Consider the following 16,657-nt stretch of genomic DNA (forward strand, 5'->3'; position numbering starts at 1 on the left):
ACCTTAAACAGAGCTTTCGTATCTTGGGAGTGAGGGCACATGTGCTCATACCGCGGCTTCACTGTCTGAAAACTTCGGTAACAACTGGGTTGATTGTAATCATGCTGGGAACTAGGTACCAGGCAAACATTTTGTGCTGACTCCACAGTGTAAGGAGAATAGGTGTCTGGACGAAGAGCCATCTCGGAAGGTAAATACTGAGGTTGAGATGTTGAAGCTCCAAAGGCCATATCTTCAGGATAGAGTTTCTGCCTAAATAAAAAGGATACATTTTAGTTACAGATTTCATACCACAAACCAAGGAGCTTAATATTTTATAATAAAAAATTTTAAACTTTTATTATTCTTGAGGTCATTTATTCTACACTGAAATATCTCTAATAAAACCTCTGAGCATTTCTTTCTTAATCTGCAAAGACATCTTAACCCGCAAAGACAGATGCTGACCTAGTTCTATTTTTTCACTACAGAGCTGGACCATCCCTGACAGGACACTATTACAATTAGCATCAAGAAAGCCCGACGATTTCCCAGAAGCTTTTCAACTCTCAAGATGTCAAAATTTGAGAAAGCTTCATTCAGCGACCCTGGCCAAAAGGGCCATCGAGACCATTCTCTCTACAGAGGGGGCTTTTACAAAGGCCCCCAGCATCCAAATACAACTTCAGTCTGGACAACCTGCAGGGCCTGCCTCCTGGGGCCTCTGGTTGCCCAGACATCCTGCTGCAGCCCTTTTCCTGCTCCACGCCCACCACATCCTGTGCTCTGCTGACGTGCAGGGCCCAAGCTGCAAAGGGGACACTGCGAGCACAGTGGCCTGCGAACTACATACCCGGCTGACCAGACGGACACCACCTGTGAACAGTGCTATAGCTTCAATTTGCTTGAGCTGCTAGGCTAAATCAAAATACAACTTAACATTGATTTTTTAGCAATCAATATACGGCCAGAGGAGTCAACAATTTTGCAATGAAAGCTGATACACTGACAAAACGCTAAAGAGCTGAGTTAAAATACAAATTACAACCCTTTCATTCCTACAAAAAAGCACCAGCAGGTGTTTCTGTGAATTTCCACAGCTGAAAATTTTCTGGTAGCAAATCAATGAAATCCCAAAGTATCCTGGTCCATTGAAAAGCAGGAAAATTCAAAGCTATTGATGGAACATCCTATATGATATTCTAAATGTGTAACTGTCAGAAGATACGGGCAGGCACCCTTATTAGAAGTCGTATTTCTACTCTGCTGCCAAGTAAGAGCCTGCACCGAAGGAGAAAAGCTCTCTGTACAGGCTAGACCTGGAACACACTCATGAGGACATTCACTGCTCTCGCTTCCATGGAGTACTTAATCACAGGCTGCCTTTTATCGCTGCTGATTCATTCATGATATGTTATAAGAAGTTTAGATCTTGGAAGATCTTTTACTTATCGGCAATTTATTCTAGTAATGAAATAGCCCTAATTAAAAACCAAACAAACCCCCTTTTCCTGACCTTTTTCTGCCCCACAGAACACCTGACTAGTGCTGCTCTTTGTAAAGACGGAGACTCAAAGCTTCATGCCGGCTCCCTAGAAGCTCACCCTAGATGTGACCTCCCATTTCTTTCGTCTGATGCTCAGAAAATCTAATGGGGTCAGATGAAAGTGAAAAGAATCTTCACAAGAGAAGATGGGCAAGGAAGATGGGTTGATAAGAAAGACTATCCCAAGTCCAAAAAAATGCATAAATGAAATTTAGATCAAGAAGAAAAGGGGGACAGATCCAGTAATGGTTTTGAAGGCTGCTGTCATCCAGAAAATTGTCACCCATGAGTCAGCAGACCTTGGTTTGGGTCCTGGCTCTATCACATATCCACTTTGGACATGTCATCACTGGTCCTTCTTCCTCTGGAAGTTGGTATTTTTCCTTTCCATCCAAGGCAAATACAATTACATGTAGAGAACAACACAGAATACAAAATGTCACAGAGACCACCCACAGCATCTGCTGGGGCTTCAAATGGCTTGTGTGTAAAATCCCATTGCCACGAACCACTGACGCCTCCCAACCACATACCACAACCTCCTTTATGCCTACCGTCTCACCCTGCACCTGCCTTTGATGTCAGTCACTCATCTCCATTGTGTATTCATGTGATACCCACCAACCCCTTTGTTCCAGGCCCTCTTGCCCCACCCCTACCAATGATCCCCAAGTCTCCTACGACCTCCTTCCTGCAACGCTCAGTCGCCTGTTTGGCATGGCATCTGCTGGGCCTGACTCTTCTCCATCACTTGAAAAACTCCACTGGCGTGCAATGGAAAGCCCTGCCCTCTCTTCACCCTTGCTCGCCTCCCACAGGCTCCTCCAGGGCATTGCCTCTGCTGCACTCTCCCTACCTCACCTGCAAACTCACTGAGTCCAAACCTCTCATCGTTCTGCTCGGGATTTCACATATATTCTTTCAATCCAGTACCTTCATCATCTCCAGCCCCTTAACTCCAACTTATGTGTCATTGCTACTTGATAGTTCACTTTTCCCCCCATCTGGCACATATAAGTCCAAAACTTAACATTTGGTCCCCAAACCAAACCCACTTCCAACTTGTATTCTCATGAATGATCCTACGATACTTTCTATGTATTCAACTGGAAACTGCGATCGCACTTTTCCCACAAAAACACATGCATGGACAATCATGTACTCCTTTGTTCTTGCAAAGCGGGTCTCTATGTATTTTTTTCTCTACTTCCAGTGCCTGGAACCCAGTCAAAGCCTTCAAGCCCCTCTCCCTAAGGTCAAACCAGAATCCGGAGTGAGCCCAAAGCTCCCTATTTTGTAACTAGCAAACCTAAACTTTTCAGCTGTACTATGCAGGCTTTTAATTGACTAATGGCATCCCCTTAACAATGAGAACTTACTCCTCTACTGTCTCCCCAACACTCTTTCACCTGGTCGCTTCAGTCAGGCCAGGCCCTGTTAGGGATCCAGCCACTCCTCCACCCACCAAACTGATCTGAGCTGTACTCTGTCAGGACGGTAGTTCTCATAGCTGAGAGCTTCTAACTTAAAAGCATCCATCTATGCATTGTGACATTTCACAGTATACCGAAAGATGCTGAAAATGCTCAAATGACTCTTGCCAACAGCAATATAGCAGCTTTGAGGACTGCAACTGAATTCAGGTCAGAAGAAGTGAATGCTAATTCTGGTTCTGGTGCTACCCATCTTAGTAAATTTGGACAAGCAATTCTAAACTGTTTCTCAGGTGGAAAAATAACACTACACCTCCTATCGACCTCATGGATGTGGCAAGCATTAAAGAAATGAACATATATAATATCCAAACTAAATGCAAGAAACAAAGAACCTATTTTGTTTCGCATAGCTTCTATTTATTCATTGCACCAGTAAATAATCAGTACTTTCCAAACATAGGCAATTCTAGATACCAGAATACTTCTACTGATATTTGCTTCATCTATAACATAAATTTGGAGATTGGTAGACTTTCTTGCATCTCTATCAGTTCAAGTCTATATAAGACCAACAAAAAGAGTTCAGCTCAGCTCATGAGATAGTCTTTCCCCTTAGCATCTAGCATTTTCCATACAGTAGCCTTTCAATAATTAACCCCAAATTAATAAATGCAGTCCCTTTGAGTGTCACTGGAGGCGGACAGATTCTGTAAACGTTTACTCCCCTCCTTTAAGGGGACAGACAGAATTAGGTTTCTACAGAGGAACAAATAGTAAAGAGGAAGACGCTACTCTCTTTTTTTCATGGCAGCAAGAGATCTCTATTTAAACAGAATCTAACTAGAGCAATGCACTTCTTAATCTCCATTAGAACAGACTAGATAATCAGTTCTCAGCTACGTAGTCTCCCCATTTCATCCCAACTTTAAAGGCTCTTGTTATAACCCTGCCCCTTTGTCCTTAATTGTTTTCTTGCCAGTCAGGAATATTGTCAGGCAATCTTTTCCTTGGTTATAAACAATTAAAAACAAAATCAAAGCTGAAAAGGATAAGGGGGTAAGCAAAGTAATTTTAAATTTCATCACTGCGTGTCCTTAAGCCTCTGATTTGTCTCAATTCATGTTACCGCCACAACATTGCTTTGCTATATGTTTTCCACCTTTATTTTGAGTTACTACAATCTCACCCAGCAGTTGGCTCAGTGTCCTTATTACTGAGATGTATTTTGTGTTTTGTTATGTAAATCACCCAAGATAGAGAACTCAAATGAGACCCATGCTAACATCCCTTTTACAAAGGATGAAATTACAGTGGAAAACTTGGGTATTCCTACCAAAGGCCTTCACACATACAGGCTGGACTTCAGCTTTTGTCAAAAAATACAACTTTCAATATTTCCTAAATTACCAGACAACTCAATGATTTTCTTATTCATTCCAATTTTTGTTCTTGTAAACAGACTTCTAGAATTTATATGAAGTATAAATTATTTTCTTATTTTGCCTCTCCACCTGGTTTTTAAGCCACTGTTTCTCAGTCTAGTTGTAGGGCACAGCTCCCTGGCCCTTGCTGGTATTAAAAGCCTTGCGTGCCTCCCCCACCCACCCCCACCCCCACCCCCACCCCCAAGCAGGTGGTCGCCAGTCGCTGGTGGGCCGCTCAGAGCAGCCCCGCCCACCACAGCTCACACCGGGCTCCTGCTGTCCTCGGCATCCCAGTTTCAGGGAGAGCGGTTGTTCACAGTCTTAGCTGTAGAGGGCGCAGCTCACTGGCCCATGTGGGAATGGAACCAGCGACCTTGGCCTTAGTAGCACGTTGCTCCAAGCGCCTGAGCCGGGGTGGGGGGTGGGGCAAGATTATTTACTTTCAATCACACCATGCAGGCATTAAAAAAAAAGAGAAAAGGAAACAAGTTTGACCCCTATCAAAGGAGCATAAAGACAAGGATTCTTTGATAGTATAAAGGAGAGTCACACTTTAAAAATAAATTTACAAGTAATCTACACAATTATGTGAAAGGTTTAACATTTATTTTTCTAAATTCAGCTAACATGGAGACCATTCTGTAAATACCTAAAGAATGTATCTTGAAAAGGATAAAGAAAATTTACAGAACATAAGCCTTATTTAAACTCAGATTTAGACGAATTTAGAACCAAAATTTGTAGAAACCATCTCCATAGGACCAAAATGATTGAAAGTAAAACCCAGCAATTTCCAAAGAATTATCCACTCAAAGAGGCAGCCCCGGTTGCTAGTCCCCCATTCCTTCCCGAGCAAGATTTTTAAATATGAAACCCTAAAACAGAAGGGCATGCTGATTTATTTGGGCTTGTCTCTGCCCTATTTCCTCCCCACTCCTCCCTGCCATTTCATCTTCCATTAGATACATGATATAGTTATAAACTGTATGCACAAACAAACCCTGAAACAGCATTTCATACTAAGAGATGCAATGCAGTCTCCACACTTCCTTTACCCAAAATAAATGAATACATATAGGCAAAGAAAAGGAGAGTTGAAGCTTCAGTTTTTGCTGCAGGACACACTTATGTTACTGGCTCAGACCTTTCTCGGCTAAGAAGTATCTTCTCTAGTCACTCTGAGAACTTGAATGTATTAGCTGTGGCATATTTTAAAGTCTAATCACCATTAAAGCCAAGAAACAAAGTCCTCTGATAAGGTTAGAAGAATACATACTCAGGCACTTGTAATTCCTGAACACAAGGATAGTACGCGGTTGCACAGCTAGGGAACACGCCTGCTTCTGAAGATTCTAACCATGCCACACTGAGCCCAGCAAATTTGGGGACAAACGGCTTGACATCTGCTGACAACTTGATGCTCTGAGGGAAAAAAGGAGGTTTTAGTTACATACATTATGAGATCAACCAAACATAAACAAACAAAAAACCCAAAGAGTTGCTCTGCTCTAGCAGCCCTGGGAAGGCTAATGCCGCCAGTGTTGTTCAAATCTCTGCCTAGTAAAAACAAGCATTTGTTAACAATTTTCCCCTCAAATACTTCCTTTTTTTAAACTAGAAAAAGCGGTCTACCAAATACTGAAGTGAAAAATAAGGACACTAATTAAAGTAAAATTCAACCTACATCAGTTACTTAGGAACACAACTGACAACGTTTCCTTAGCTTTAACTTGGAATTCGGGTACTTTACTCCTCTCAGCTGTACTTAGGGTTAAACAAGCACCGTAGGACTGTCGGTGGTCAAACATACCCACGGAGTGCTTACCTGTAGCACTCAAAACACATTGCGAAAGTTTACTTCCATTGAATTTCTCAAGAAAGTTACACAAACCATTTGCTTTTCACTCAGTGAACCACTAGAAGCTGTTTTATTTATCTATCACCATGAGTCCTTGGATTTTGAAAGTGAAAAATTTGATTTTTGGCTTTTAGATAGATACAATTATGAGATTTACTTTCACTGCCAACTCTAAGCACCGTGTTTGAGTCGTTTGAAAGCCGATTTATGCGACTGCTGGGGCTCCATCTAGTGGTTACGCTGCGCACGTCGAGCGGAGACTCCAGTTTCAGAAAACGCTTGAACCAGCTACTACTTTAACAAGCCCGTTGGCCGTGAGTGAGGGGAGCTGGCGCAGCCCGCCCGCGGCATCGGCCCGGGGGACGGGGCGATGTCCCCTCGACAGCGTCCTTCCTCACCCCAGTAAGCCGCGGACGGTGTGGGTTCGCCTGGGGCTAGGGAACCGGCCGCCCGCCCCGACGCCCCGCGCCGCCCCAGCCCTGTCGCGGCCCCGCCTCTCCGGGGCGTCCGGAGCCGCCGTCCTCACCTCGCCTGCAGGCTCCCGCGGCGCCCCCGACGCCATGGCCCGCGGATCGGAGGGGGCCGGGCCCGGGAGGCCAGAAGCCGTCCCGTCTGCGGGCGGGGTAAGCGCACAGCGCCCCACGGCACCGCTCTTCCGCCTTCCGAGTGGACGCCAGGAAGTGCGTCACAGAAACGCGCCCCGGCCCGCCTTGCTCCGGGTCCGAAGTGCGCGTGGCTGTGGCGGTGGCCGCTCAGGAGCAGGGCCTACGCGGAGCTGGCCGGAGGGGTGATTTTTTGGGCCGCTGACCCACTCCGCGTGTTCTAGTCTCCGCTAAGGAAGTGGGAAAGCACTCGGGGATGCGAGTTGGCCAGACGCGGATAGGGGCTCCGCACGGGGTGGCGGGCACCGGGAGCAGGGTTGGGGGACTTAGAAGTGCGTACCCGTAGTCCGACAGACCGAGAAAGCCAACAAGACTTGATCTCTTAATTTCCAGGGACTTAAAGCGCTTTGGAAGTAACCAAAAAGAATTTCAAAACTGCTCATTTCTTTTCAACAAATAGCTATTGACTTAGGAAGGGTGCTGGGAAAGGTAGAGGTGGAGTAGTGCGATTTTCGCGGGTGGAACAGGAGCCATCCACCCAGCAGGAGTAAATGGAGCGGGTGCCGGAGGCACGGGAGGTGGGCGAGGAGGGCGGGGGGAGCAGGAAGTACTCCGGGCTTGCTCCGGCTAGGAGTGAGGTGCACGCAGTAGATGTAAAGCTTGCCGACCATGTAGGCTGTTTGACCAATAGGGGTTAAGTGCAAACTCCTAACCTGAGGTTAATTGTAGGTTTCCTGTCCCTTGCCGGGTGACTGCCGGGTACTTCAAGCAGGAAAAATGCAGGCAGCTCCAGTTCTCTAGGGGTCCTTCTCTGCTGGTCCCACAGGTTGATTAAACATGCCTGGACATCCAAAAATCTCGTCTGGAGAGGCCTAGGGTCTAGCACTAGTAATTCATGCTGGAGGTGGGTGAGTGTTCCCCATCCCTCAATACTTTTTGGTCTACCCTAAACCCAACCAAGTTTACTTAGCATTTCTGGCCATCTTTATTGGCTTGCTAACCCTGGACGTCTAGCTGATCGGTCCCTGGGGGTGGGAGTAAATTGAAGGCTAGTTATTGTGCTCATTATGTATAAAGCCACCACTTTCTAAAGAGGAACATACAGAAGACCACCAAACTGCGGTCTTAGGTTTCCTGTCAGTTCATTTAAAAGGTTTCTCCAGCATACCAATGAAGATAAATAGCCTGTTTGCATTAACCTTAGAATATTTCCCTAGCAGCTTAAAAGGCAACTTAACAGACTCAAAACAAATGTCAGGAAGGATTTTTAAATTTATTTTCCCCCCCTTCTTTCGTCTACCCCGGTCCCCCACTCCAGTTCAAGACGTTATTTCTGAGTCTAGTTGTGTAGGACACAGATCACTGGCCCATGCTGGTATTAAGTCTTTGCCCCCAGTTGGTCACTAGCTCATAGCAACTCTTGCTGGCCACTCACACTGGCCACCTGCTGCTCATGGCAGCACAGGATGGCTGCCTGCTGTTCACCACAGCACATGGCAGCGCAGCTCCAGGGAGAGCTGTTGTTCAGTCTTAGCTGTAGAGGGCGCAGCTCACTGGTCCACGTGGGAATTGAACCAGCTACCCCGGTGTTAGAAACACAGCGCTCCAACCACTTGAGCCACTGGGCCAGCCCTCATGAAGGAATTTTTACAGTGCTTTTTAATTTTAAAAAATAAGAAACATTATCCCCACTTGGCAAATGGAGCAAAGGTTAAACACAGGGTTGTTGTTTCTCCCAAGGCCACGAGATGTGGCAATTCTTAGATAAGTGGAAGCAGCCCAGAGAGAATTTGAGCTGCTTTCTGTTCAAGTGGAGTTTCTCAACAATTGTACTGTGACTCCATTAAATTTATTCCTGGTTCTTGGTTTCTTTGTAAGTGACTTAAATGGTACCCTCACCACATCAAGCTATTTTAAGCCCATGTAATATTTTCTTTATTTCCTCATGACCAAAATAATCACAAAACTGAAATCCAACAACCTCTACTCATGAATTAACCTTAAAATAAACCTCAATAATGTCACACAATGATAAATGCAACATACAAACTTTATTTAACAAAAGTAACAGGTAAAGTCAAACAGGAACTTATATTAAGAGAAAAACTGACCAGAAGAAATTTTAAACACCTTACAGTAACCTACTTGCAGCTGCATTTAACTGAGCTCTGTTGCTGTGAAGAATACAGCTCATGCACAGGTATGGACGAATGATTTGTACATTTTTCAAGTATTCACTGAATACTACCTTATATACACATATACATTAAACTTGAAAAAGATTTAATTGATGATCCCCAGATATACTTCATTTTTGTTGATCTTTTGGAAGAGGTCGTCTAAAGAGAAGAATATGTGGTTCTGTGGAAAGAAAACGTTTTACATCATTTTAATGTAACATGGTTATTTCACCCAACCAAAATTCAAAGAATTCTCAACTGAACCAAAATAAAATAAATCCATGGTCAATGTTACTTATTGAGGTATCTGAAATGAATTTTACTTAAAAAGTCACTGTCAAGAGTATACAGAAAAAAACAACCTGACAAGAATATGTCCCCAGTGGTTGAGTTCTACCCACCCTAGAAAAAAGGGATGGTAAGTAGAGAAGCTACTTTGGGGAGAATGGTTTTACATTCTCAATTCCAGTTAAAAATACAGAGAAAGGCTGTCTGGCTCTTTATGGGGAAAAGACACCTAACACCTCATTCAAAAACTAGCTTATCAAACTGCAGGTCCCAGGGGCCCATACCAGTAGATTCTGTTTCAGCAGGTTGGGGGCCGAGTAATCTACAGTTAAATTCCTCAGTTGCTTTTGTATTATTATCTGGAGAAAGTACTCTTGAACTCTAATATGATTACATGCCCCAATCCAAAGAAAGTTGTCTCTTAAGTTTTTGATGCTGCCGCTTTTCTTTAACAAGAGTGTAAAGCAAGATAGCTTTAGTTCCACCTAATGCAGCTTCTATAGTATGCCTTCAAATTTTGTTCAAAGCATTGTAAATTCTTGAAGTTAGATTTACTCATAACCCATAAGCAGAATTTAACCCCACAGAGTTTTAGTTTACTGTTTAGTACCTGGAAAACTCTGTGGTAAATACTTCATAATAACATAAGCACTCATGATGCATAACAGCACATTTGAGTTCACTGGCTATGCTATCTCCTTTAATCTTAACGCGGAAGGTACTAAAGTTAAAAAAAAACAAACACCTCAAATCGCATCAATTTCTATAGGTAAAACTTAAGGGCATTTATTTAAAATAAGTTCTTAGTTTTCAAAGGGGTGGGCACTAGAATTCTAAATATAGTTATGATAAAATACTTTAGATACTATTAACAATGACAGAAAATTTAAAATAAAACAATATCTTGTTTTTGACTGAAGTTATTTTTTGCAGATAGAAAAAAATGCATTGTTTTTCACTCATATGGTATTTTATTTACTATAAAATTGGAGCCCTCTAGTGAGGGAAAGAAGTCAGTCATTCAAAAATAGTTATTCTGGCATATCACCGAATGTCAAGATTACTAAAAAATTTCCAACAACCACTATTTTAATTTAGTTAATGCTTTTCAATAGCAAAACTTACCTGGCTCATGAATCATGTAATGAACCCAGCCTAGACTCTGTTGGACACCAAGTCTCCTCCATTCCTCTTCAGACATCAGATGGGTTTTGGGTACTTGTTTAGAAAGTTCCCTGGGTAACATGACATGCCTGTTTTAAGAGATAGCCAAGTATTAATACTCTGTAAATATGCCTTTTCTACAATTATGATCACTTACCACATGTAACTTTAGGATGCTTAAAATTTGAGATTTTTGTCCTCAAAACAGTTCTTTAAAGCAACTGTCATATTACGTCAATTGGCATTGATCTTGAGAACTATGCTCTACCTTTAATTCTGATTTTTGATAGCCCATGTTCAAATTAGGGAGATAATAAGAATATGCAATCCAAAAACAAAAAGGCATCTTATTCAGGATTAACATTCCCCCCCCCCCAACAAAGAGGGCTTGCTACTTATCTCAATCTTTTTCAGGAATAGAACCCCCAAAATGAAGTTGGACACAGTTATCCAAAACATCCAGCCTTCCCTGCAGCTACCTCTGGTCATGTGACTAAATCCTAGGCAATAGGATATAAACAGATAATAGGTAACTTATGGAAAGTGTCCTCAAAAGGAAAGTACACGCCCAACTATCCTCTTTTTTCTCCTTCCTGTTGATTATGAAGCAGAATGACCTGATCAGGGAGCTAAAGAAGCCATCCAAGACCACAGAAGCTATTGTAAATTGAGGATGGTCTCTGATTATAGACCTGTCATCCCAGCTTCATGTAGCCTTTTACATAAGGAGAAAAAAATATCTCATTTGTTAGTTAATTAGGGCTTCCTATTACTCAACATTGTAGATTTGTAGTAGGTACAGATCTTTGTATACTCCATCAGTTACTTTATACTCTGTTCAGAATGAAGAATAAAAAACAAACACTAATCACACATATATATGTACCTGCAACCTGACACAGACCTTTAGTTTTCCAGTTAAGTTAGACATATACCCAAAACTTCAGTTTTTTGAGGAAGGTATGCAATATTCTTCAATGTCAAAACACCAAGAATATGTACAATTGTAGCTTTGTTACATTCTCAAAGACAAATCCGTACCCCCCCCTATTTAATTACATATAAAGATCTTTATAAAAATCACAACTCCCAGCCCTATTTTTACCATTTCCAGGTAGTACTAATTTTGTAGTCATACATAATCAACCAATTTTTTTGACCAGTATAGGATATCTACATGTGAGTCAGTTGGCTAGAAGTGAGAAAGGTATAACTGGTTACTTTCTGGCACACAGGAAAAGTGAACCCATAACCCATTGTAAGTACTCATCTGTCAGCAACTAAGCCAATCTGTGGCTGGTTAGTTAAGCACCAATTTCATTATCACATGTAGAACAAAAGTAAACCTTAAAAGACTTATGTTATGTAACTAGATTGCCATGAGGCCAAGTCAAATTATGCATACTATCATAGTTAAAATTTCACCAATTCCAGTGAACTGCATGGTGATTCTTAGTAATACCAGCTACCTTATTTGTTCTTGAAATGCTGCTTTAACATCTACTTTTAAGGCTCTGCAAATAACCTGTAATCTTACTTCTATCACATTGTTGATTAGTCTCAAAGAGAAATGTAACGCTAACTGAACTTGTACTATTATGTATATCTACATAAATGTACCAACATGTTATTTAGATAGAAGTCACAACCCCTACCTTCTCCATAAAGCATGGGAACAGGCTCACCTTCATCAAGGTTTGATTATAAAAGAAAAATTTATAAGTAGCTTCAAGCTCACATAGAAATTCTACCTGTATTTAACTGCATGAAGATAGTTTTCTAACTACATGTAAGAAAAATTATTTCCAAAACTTAGTGTTTATTTCAGTACCATGGGCTTGTCCCAGAGGGGAGGAGGGTAAAGGCCAATATAAACAGCAAAGGAGCTACAACAAAGATGAAATTAGGAGGGCAGACAACAGTTGTGGATAGGATTTTTTTTTTTTAAATACTAACATAAAATTTTTATAAATTTAAATCCATACAACCCTATAATACTTGTTCCAGATGGTATTTAACAGAACTAAGTTTTGAAGTTCATTTACAAAATAATCTAAGCATAAGCAAAGGGAATAGGAAATTAAGTTTGCATTTACAAAACACAAAGATGTAGGCAACTGCACACTGGCAAATATAAATACTTTTGAAATTCACATTGCATGTTGCACCACCATATACAAACCACCCTAGACTCACACCTCAGTGATTTATTATCAGTATCAACTGGCCTTTAAAAGTATCTCTGGAGATTAATTACTGTCCTGTTTCTATAAGGCAAGTGGCTTGGTCAAGAAAGCCCACCATCATCTTTAATTAATAATAGATTAGAATATATCACTTCAGATACGACAGGATTTTCTTCTACACATTAGTATACACAAACCAGTTAATAAATTAGGCTAAAATTTTGACAGCGCAGTCTACTTAAGTGCTCATTGATAATTGTTAGTATATTAACAATAAAAAATGGAACTGCCAGAAGTCCTAAAAAGTATCTTAATCTACTATAGCCAGATGTGTTTCAGAATATTAATATTTTTCCATATTTTAGAAAGGTAACACGGTTTACATTCTGTCCATTATCGGATATCCCCAGCTGGGCTCTTGGTCGTTATCACATAATCGAACATTATGACAATATATTACAGGATTGAAACTGTACCATGTAGTTACTATATAAAAATAAGATGATCGACTTCAAATTTATCCATATCCAGAAAAACAAGATTTTTCCAGCTAAGAATATGAAACAATGCACGTATTACTAATCTGTAAAACCGCATCAGTTTTTCTCCTGAGAATACAGATTTCCAATACAATAGGAAGAGAGAGAGGGAGAGAGAGAGTGAGCAAACACTATGCCCTTTCTACCTCAAATAGCATTCTTGGAAATCTAACTTGAAAGGACAGCAGACAGAAAACAAGGTCACTACTTGGCCCCAAATGCAGCTTCCTAGTCACCACCCAGGAGAACAGGGGAGGATTGGTCTTTGAAGCCACGCCCCAAGGAAGTCTCCTGCAATACAATAAGGCCAATAAATGAAGTGTTCCTTCCCTCCCACAATCCAAGTTGTTAATTTTACAGATTAATTTTAGCAACTACGTTGTAGAGCAGCACATTCCGACTCAGAAGCCAAAAATTCCTCAAAGCGAAGATCTGGACAGTATATACTGACACACACACACACACACACACACACACGCCCAAAGGCCACACGAGTTCTCAACTTAGTCTTAAAGGTGAAACCCCTTTGATAATGCCCTTAAGTCATCATGGTTAACGCACAAACGCCTACCCAGATCACCATACGCAATAAACATTTAAAAATTCCAAAAAGCGAAGTTTTCCGGGCTTCCCCCTCAAAGTCATTTTTAGCATCACTAACTTCAAAAGCAAGGAGAAAAAAAGCTTGTTCCCTTTAAGGCAGCAACTCGTCACTAGAAGTGGCCCCCATCTCCGCCCCTGCCTCTTCCTCCTCACAGACGGAACAAAGAGGGGAGGCTGGCTGTGCCCGTAAAGGCGAAATGAGGGGAGCGCTCTGGTCCCGACCCCAACCCGACACGCTTCCATCCCCACAAGGCCCCTACTCCAACTCCCGGCCTCGACCCTGACACGACCTCCGGCCCCCACACGAACACCGGCCCTCCCTGGGCAGCGGCTGAGGAAGCACGCCCACTGGCCCACTTACCGGTACTCGTAGTGCTCGTCGAAGTACTTGTCTGAGTAGTAGATCTGCTTGTGGGCCATCCTGCCGGCAGGTAGGCGGCGCGGAAGGGGAGCGACCGGACAGGAAGAGCGGGCGCAGCTGAAGAACGATGTGCGTCCGGCCAAAGCAACAACTCAACTGCTACCAACAGACCGCAGGCCTAACGATCCTGGTTTGAATCCGACAGCCCGCCGCTGATTGGACAAAGAAGCCGACCAATCACCTTTTGTGCAAACTGCGGCAAGGCGGGGCCGGCTTCCAGCCTATCGTCGCCGCCCCTCCGCGACATTCACTCCCAAGATCAGCCACTCAGTGGCTTGTTGCGAGGTTGCCCTAGGGAAGAAGTGAATGATTGGCATGGCGTGGAGGCGGGAGCTCTCTGACGTAAGGGGCGTGACCAGGGAAGGGTGCAGGGGGTTTAGAACTTTCCAGGTCTGCAGAGCCGTTAGGGCGACGAACTTGCTGGACGGATGAGATATCGCGGTGTTTGGCGATGCCGGGGCGGGGCTGCCCGCCGCGAGGCCGCCTGTGCGCAGGCTCGGGGCGCCTTTCCCGGGTTCCGCGTCCTAAGTCTGTAGGAGATGGGGAAAACTGAGGTTTAGGAGCTTTGAGGGCACCAGGCTTTTTCGGGAGAGTAGGAACGTGAAGAAGCCGAGGTGGTTCCGCCTGGAACTTTTCAGAACCCGGCAAGAGTGCTGCGTGAACGACAGGGCCGGGGCTGAGCCCTAGAGGCTTGACGTGAGGTAAATCGTGTGTTTCCACGTCTTGAGCATAATTCATATCAACTCTGTAGATAAGCATGTATACGCGTGCTTTTCTTAATGGAAAATGTAAAAACGATTATTAAAATAATAACGCTTCCTACCGGACAATGGGATTAAAAGTGGTTTTTAAAACTTTTTGGCTCTTAGTATCGAGCCCTAGTTTAAAATACATGCACATGTAAAATAAAGTTACTGGAAGGAAATATGCCAAGATGTAAGCGGTTCTTTTTAGATGACAATTAAAAGTGACCTTTTTTGTATTTTTCACATTTCCCTAAATGAGAATGTGTTATGTTTGTAGTAACGATCTTGATTCAGTGTTAGTTGCAGCATAGTACAGGTGAGAGCATAGACGGGCCCGCTACCCTCCCCCACCCCAACACCCGGGGGCCCTTCACCTTCAGCTCTCAGGTTGAGGATCAGTCTCCTGAAACGGCTTCCTTATACCCTGTGCTCAAGAAGTCCCCGCTTTCCCCATTCCTGTCCCTCCTTAGCGTCTTTGGGGTTTCCAACCCAGCGGTCCATTGTTGCATGCTTGCTGGGGTTTTGCCTGGCCCCCCAACATAACCCAGTGATGAGGGCATGTCTTTCATTCACTGCTCTACCCAGAGCTTAGTAGAATCTTTTGCATATGATGAGCACTAAGAAGTAAGTGATAGTAATGTATGCCTGAATAATCAGGTGTGATTATGTACTGTGATGGTGAAAATATGAATAAACTGTTAAGGGAGATGGATAAGGAAATCACTAACTTTCTGGCAGAACCTGGGAAAAAAGTTTCCTAGGACATATACCAGGGGTGCCAAAAAAATACATACACATAACTTGTATTCATTTTTTGTTACTGGTATACATTGAGTATTACAATTTAATACAGTTTTTTCCTTTATTAAAATGTGTATACATTTTTTGGCACCCTCTGTGTTTTTACAGAGATGTATTGTGGAAAATCTCAAACACACAAAAGTACAATAGTATAATCAACTCCCATGTACCAGTCACTCAACTTCAGCAATAAACATTTTGCCCATCTAGTTTTATCTATTCCTCTCTTTTTTTTTGCTAGAATATCTTTAAAGATATCCCAAATATAATGCCATTTTACTCTGAAATAATACTTCTGTATATATCTCTGTCCTTATGGTGTACATCTCAAGAAAAATTTTAAAATATGTATTTAGCACCATGTCATTACACTCAATAATTCTTCATCATTCTCTGACACCTGTTTAAGATTGATTTCCCTGATTCACAGATGCCTTTTTTTATAGTTGGTTGGTTTGGATCCACATCTAAACTTGGGCCTACACATCGAATTTGGTTATTGTCTCTTTAAGTTTTTATACAATCTCCTCTGCTGACAGACCACCTTTTTTAAATACAGGTTTATCAGAAAAACCAGGTCATTTTTGCCTGTGGAACATTCCACAGTCTGGATTTGGGTAATTGCTTCCTATGGTATAATTTACTTTGTTTTTCCTATAATCTGGTATTTAGATCTAGGGTCAAACAACAGCAATAGTTTGTCCAAATCCACTTAGCAAGTAAGTGCCAGACTCAGATTTGAGCCCAGTCTGACTCCAGAGTTAGGCCTCTTAATCTATCATACACTACCTCTTGCCTTTCCAATAGAAGGATTGTCATGGTGAAGGCGTGAGGAAACTTCATATATGCACAGAATGCTAAATGGGGTTGGTTTAGAGTATAGA

General features: G+C 42.5%; 2 protein-coding genes across 4 annotated transcripts in view; both read right to left on the bottom strand.

Annotated features, from left to right (window-relative positions):
• Positions 1–6,928, bottom strand: part of SECISBP2 (SECIS binding protein 2) — a 36,151-nt gene extending 29,223 nt beyond the window's left edge. For all 3 annotated transcript variants that reach the window (XM_074330217.1, XM_074330216.1, XM_074330215.1), the window contains exons 1-3: positions 6,770–6,928; positions 5,662–5,807; positions 3–252 (exon numbers count right to left, since the gene is read on the bottom strand). Coding sequence is in view for 2 of the 3 variants with exons in the window: in XM_074330216.1 (XP_074186317.1) it covers positions 3–252; positions 5,662–5,807; positions 6,770–6,805 (432 nt within the window). In the remaining variant the exon portion in view is untranslated. The remainder of the gene's footprint in view (positions 1–2; positions 253–5,661; positions 5,808–6,769) is intronic.
• Positions 6,929–8,877: 1,949 nt separating this feature from the next.
• CKS2 (CDC28 protein kinase regulatory subunit 2) lies at positions 8,878–14,373 on the bottom strand. The gene is made up of 3 exons (XM_019713778.2): positions 14,167–14,373; positions 10,439–10,566; positions 8,878–9,206 (listed from the first exon to the last, which is right to left on the bottom strand). The coding sequence occupies exons 1-3, from the start codon at positions 14,223–14,225 to the stop codon at positions 9,154–9,156; spliced, it is 240 nt and encodes a 79-aa protein (XP_019569337.1). The 5' UTR covers positions 14,226–14,373; the 3' UTR covers positions 8,878–9,153.
• Between the last annotated feature and the right edge of the window lie 2,284 nt (positions 14,374–16,657).

The sequence above is a fragment of the Rhinolophus sinicus genome, linkage group LG04 (genome assembly GCF_036562045.2).
Source record: "Rhinolophus sinicus isolate RSC01 linkage group LG04, ASM3656204v1, whole genome shotgun sequence".
Classification (NCBI taxonomy): Eukaryota; Metazoa; Chordata; class Mammalia; order Chiroptera; family Rhinolophidae; genus Rhinolophus; species Rhinolophus sinicus.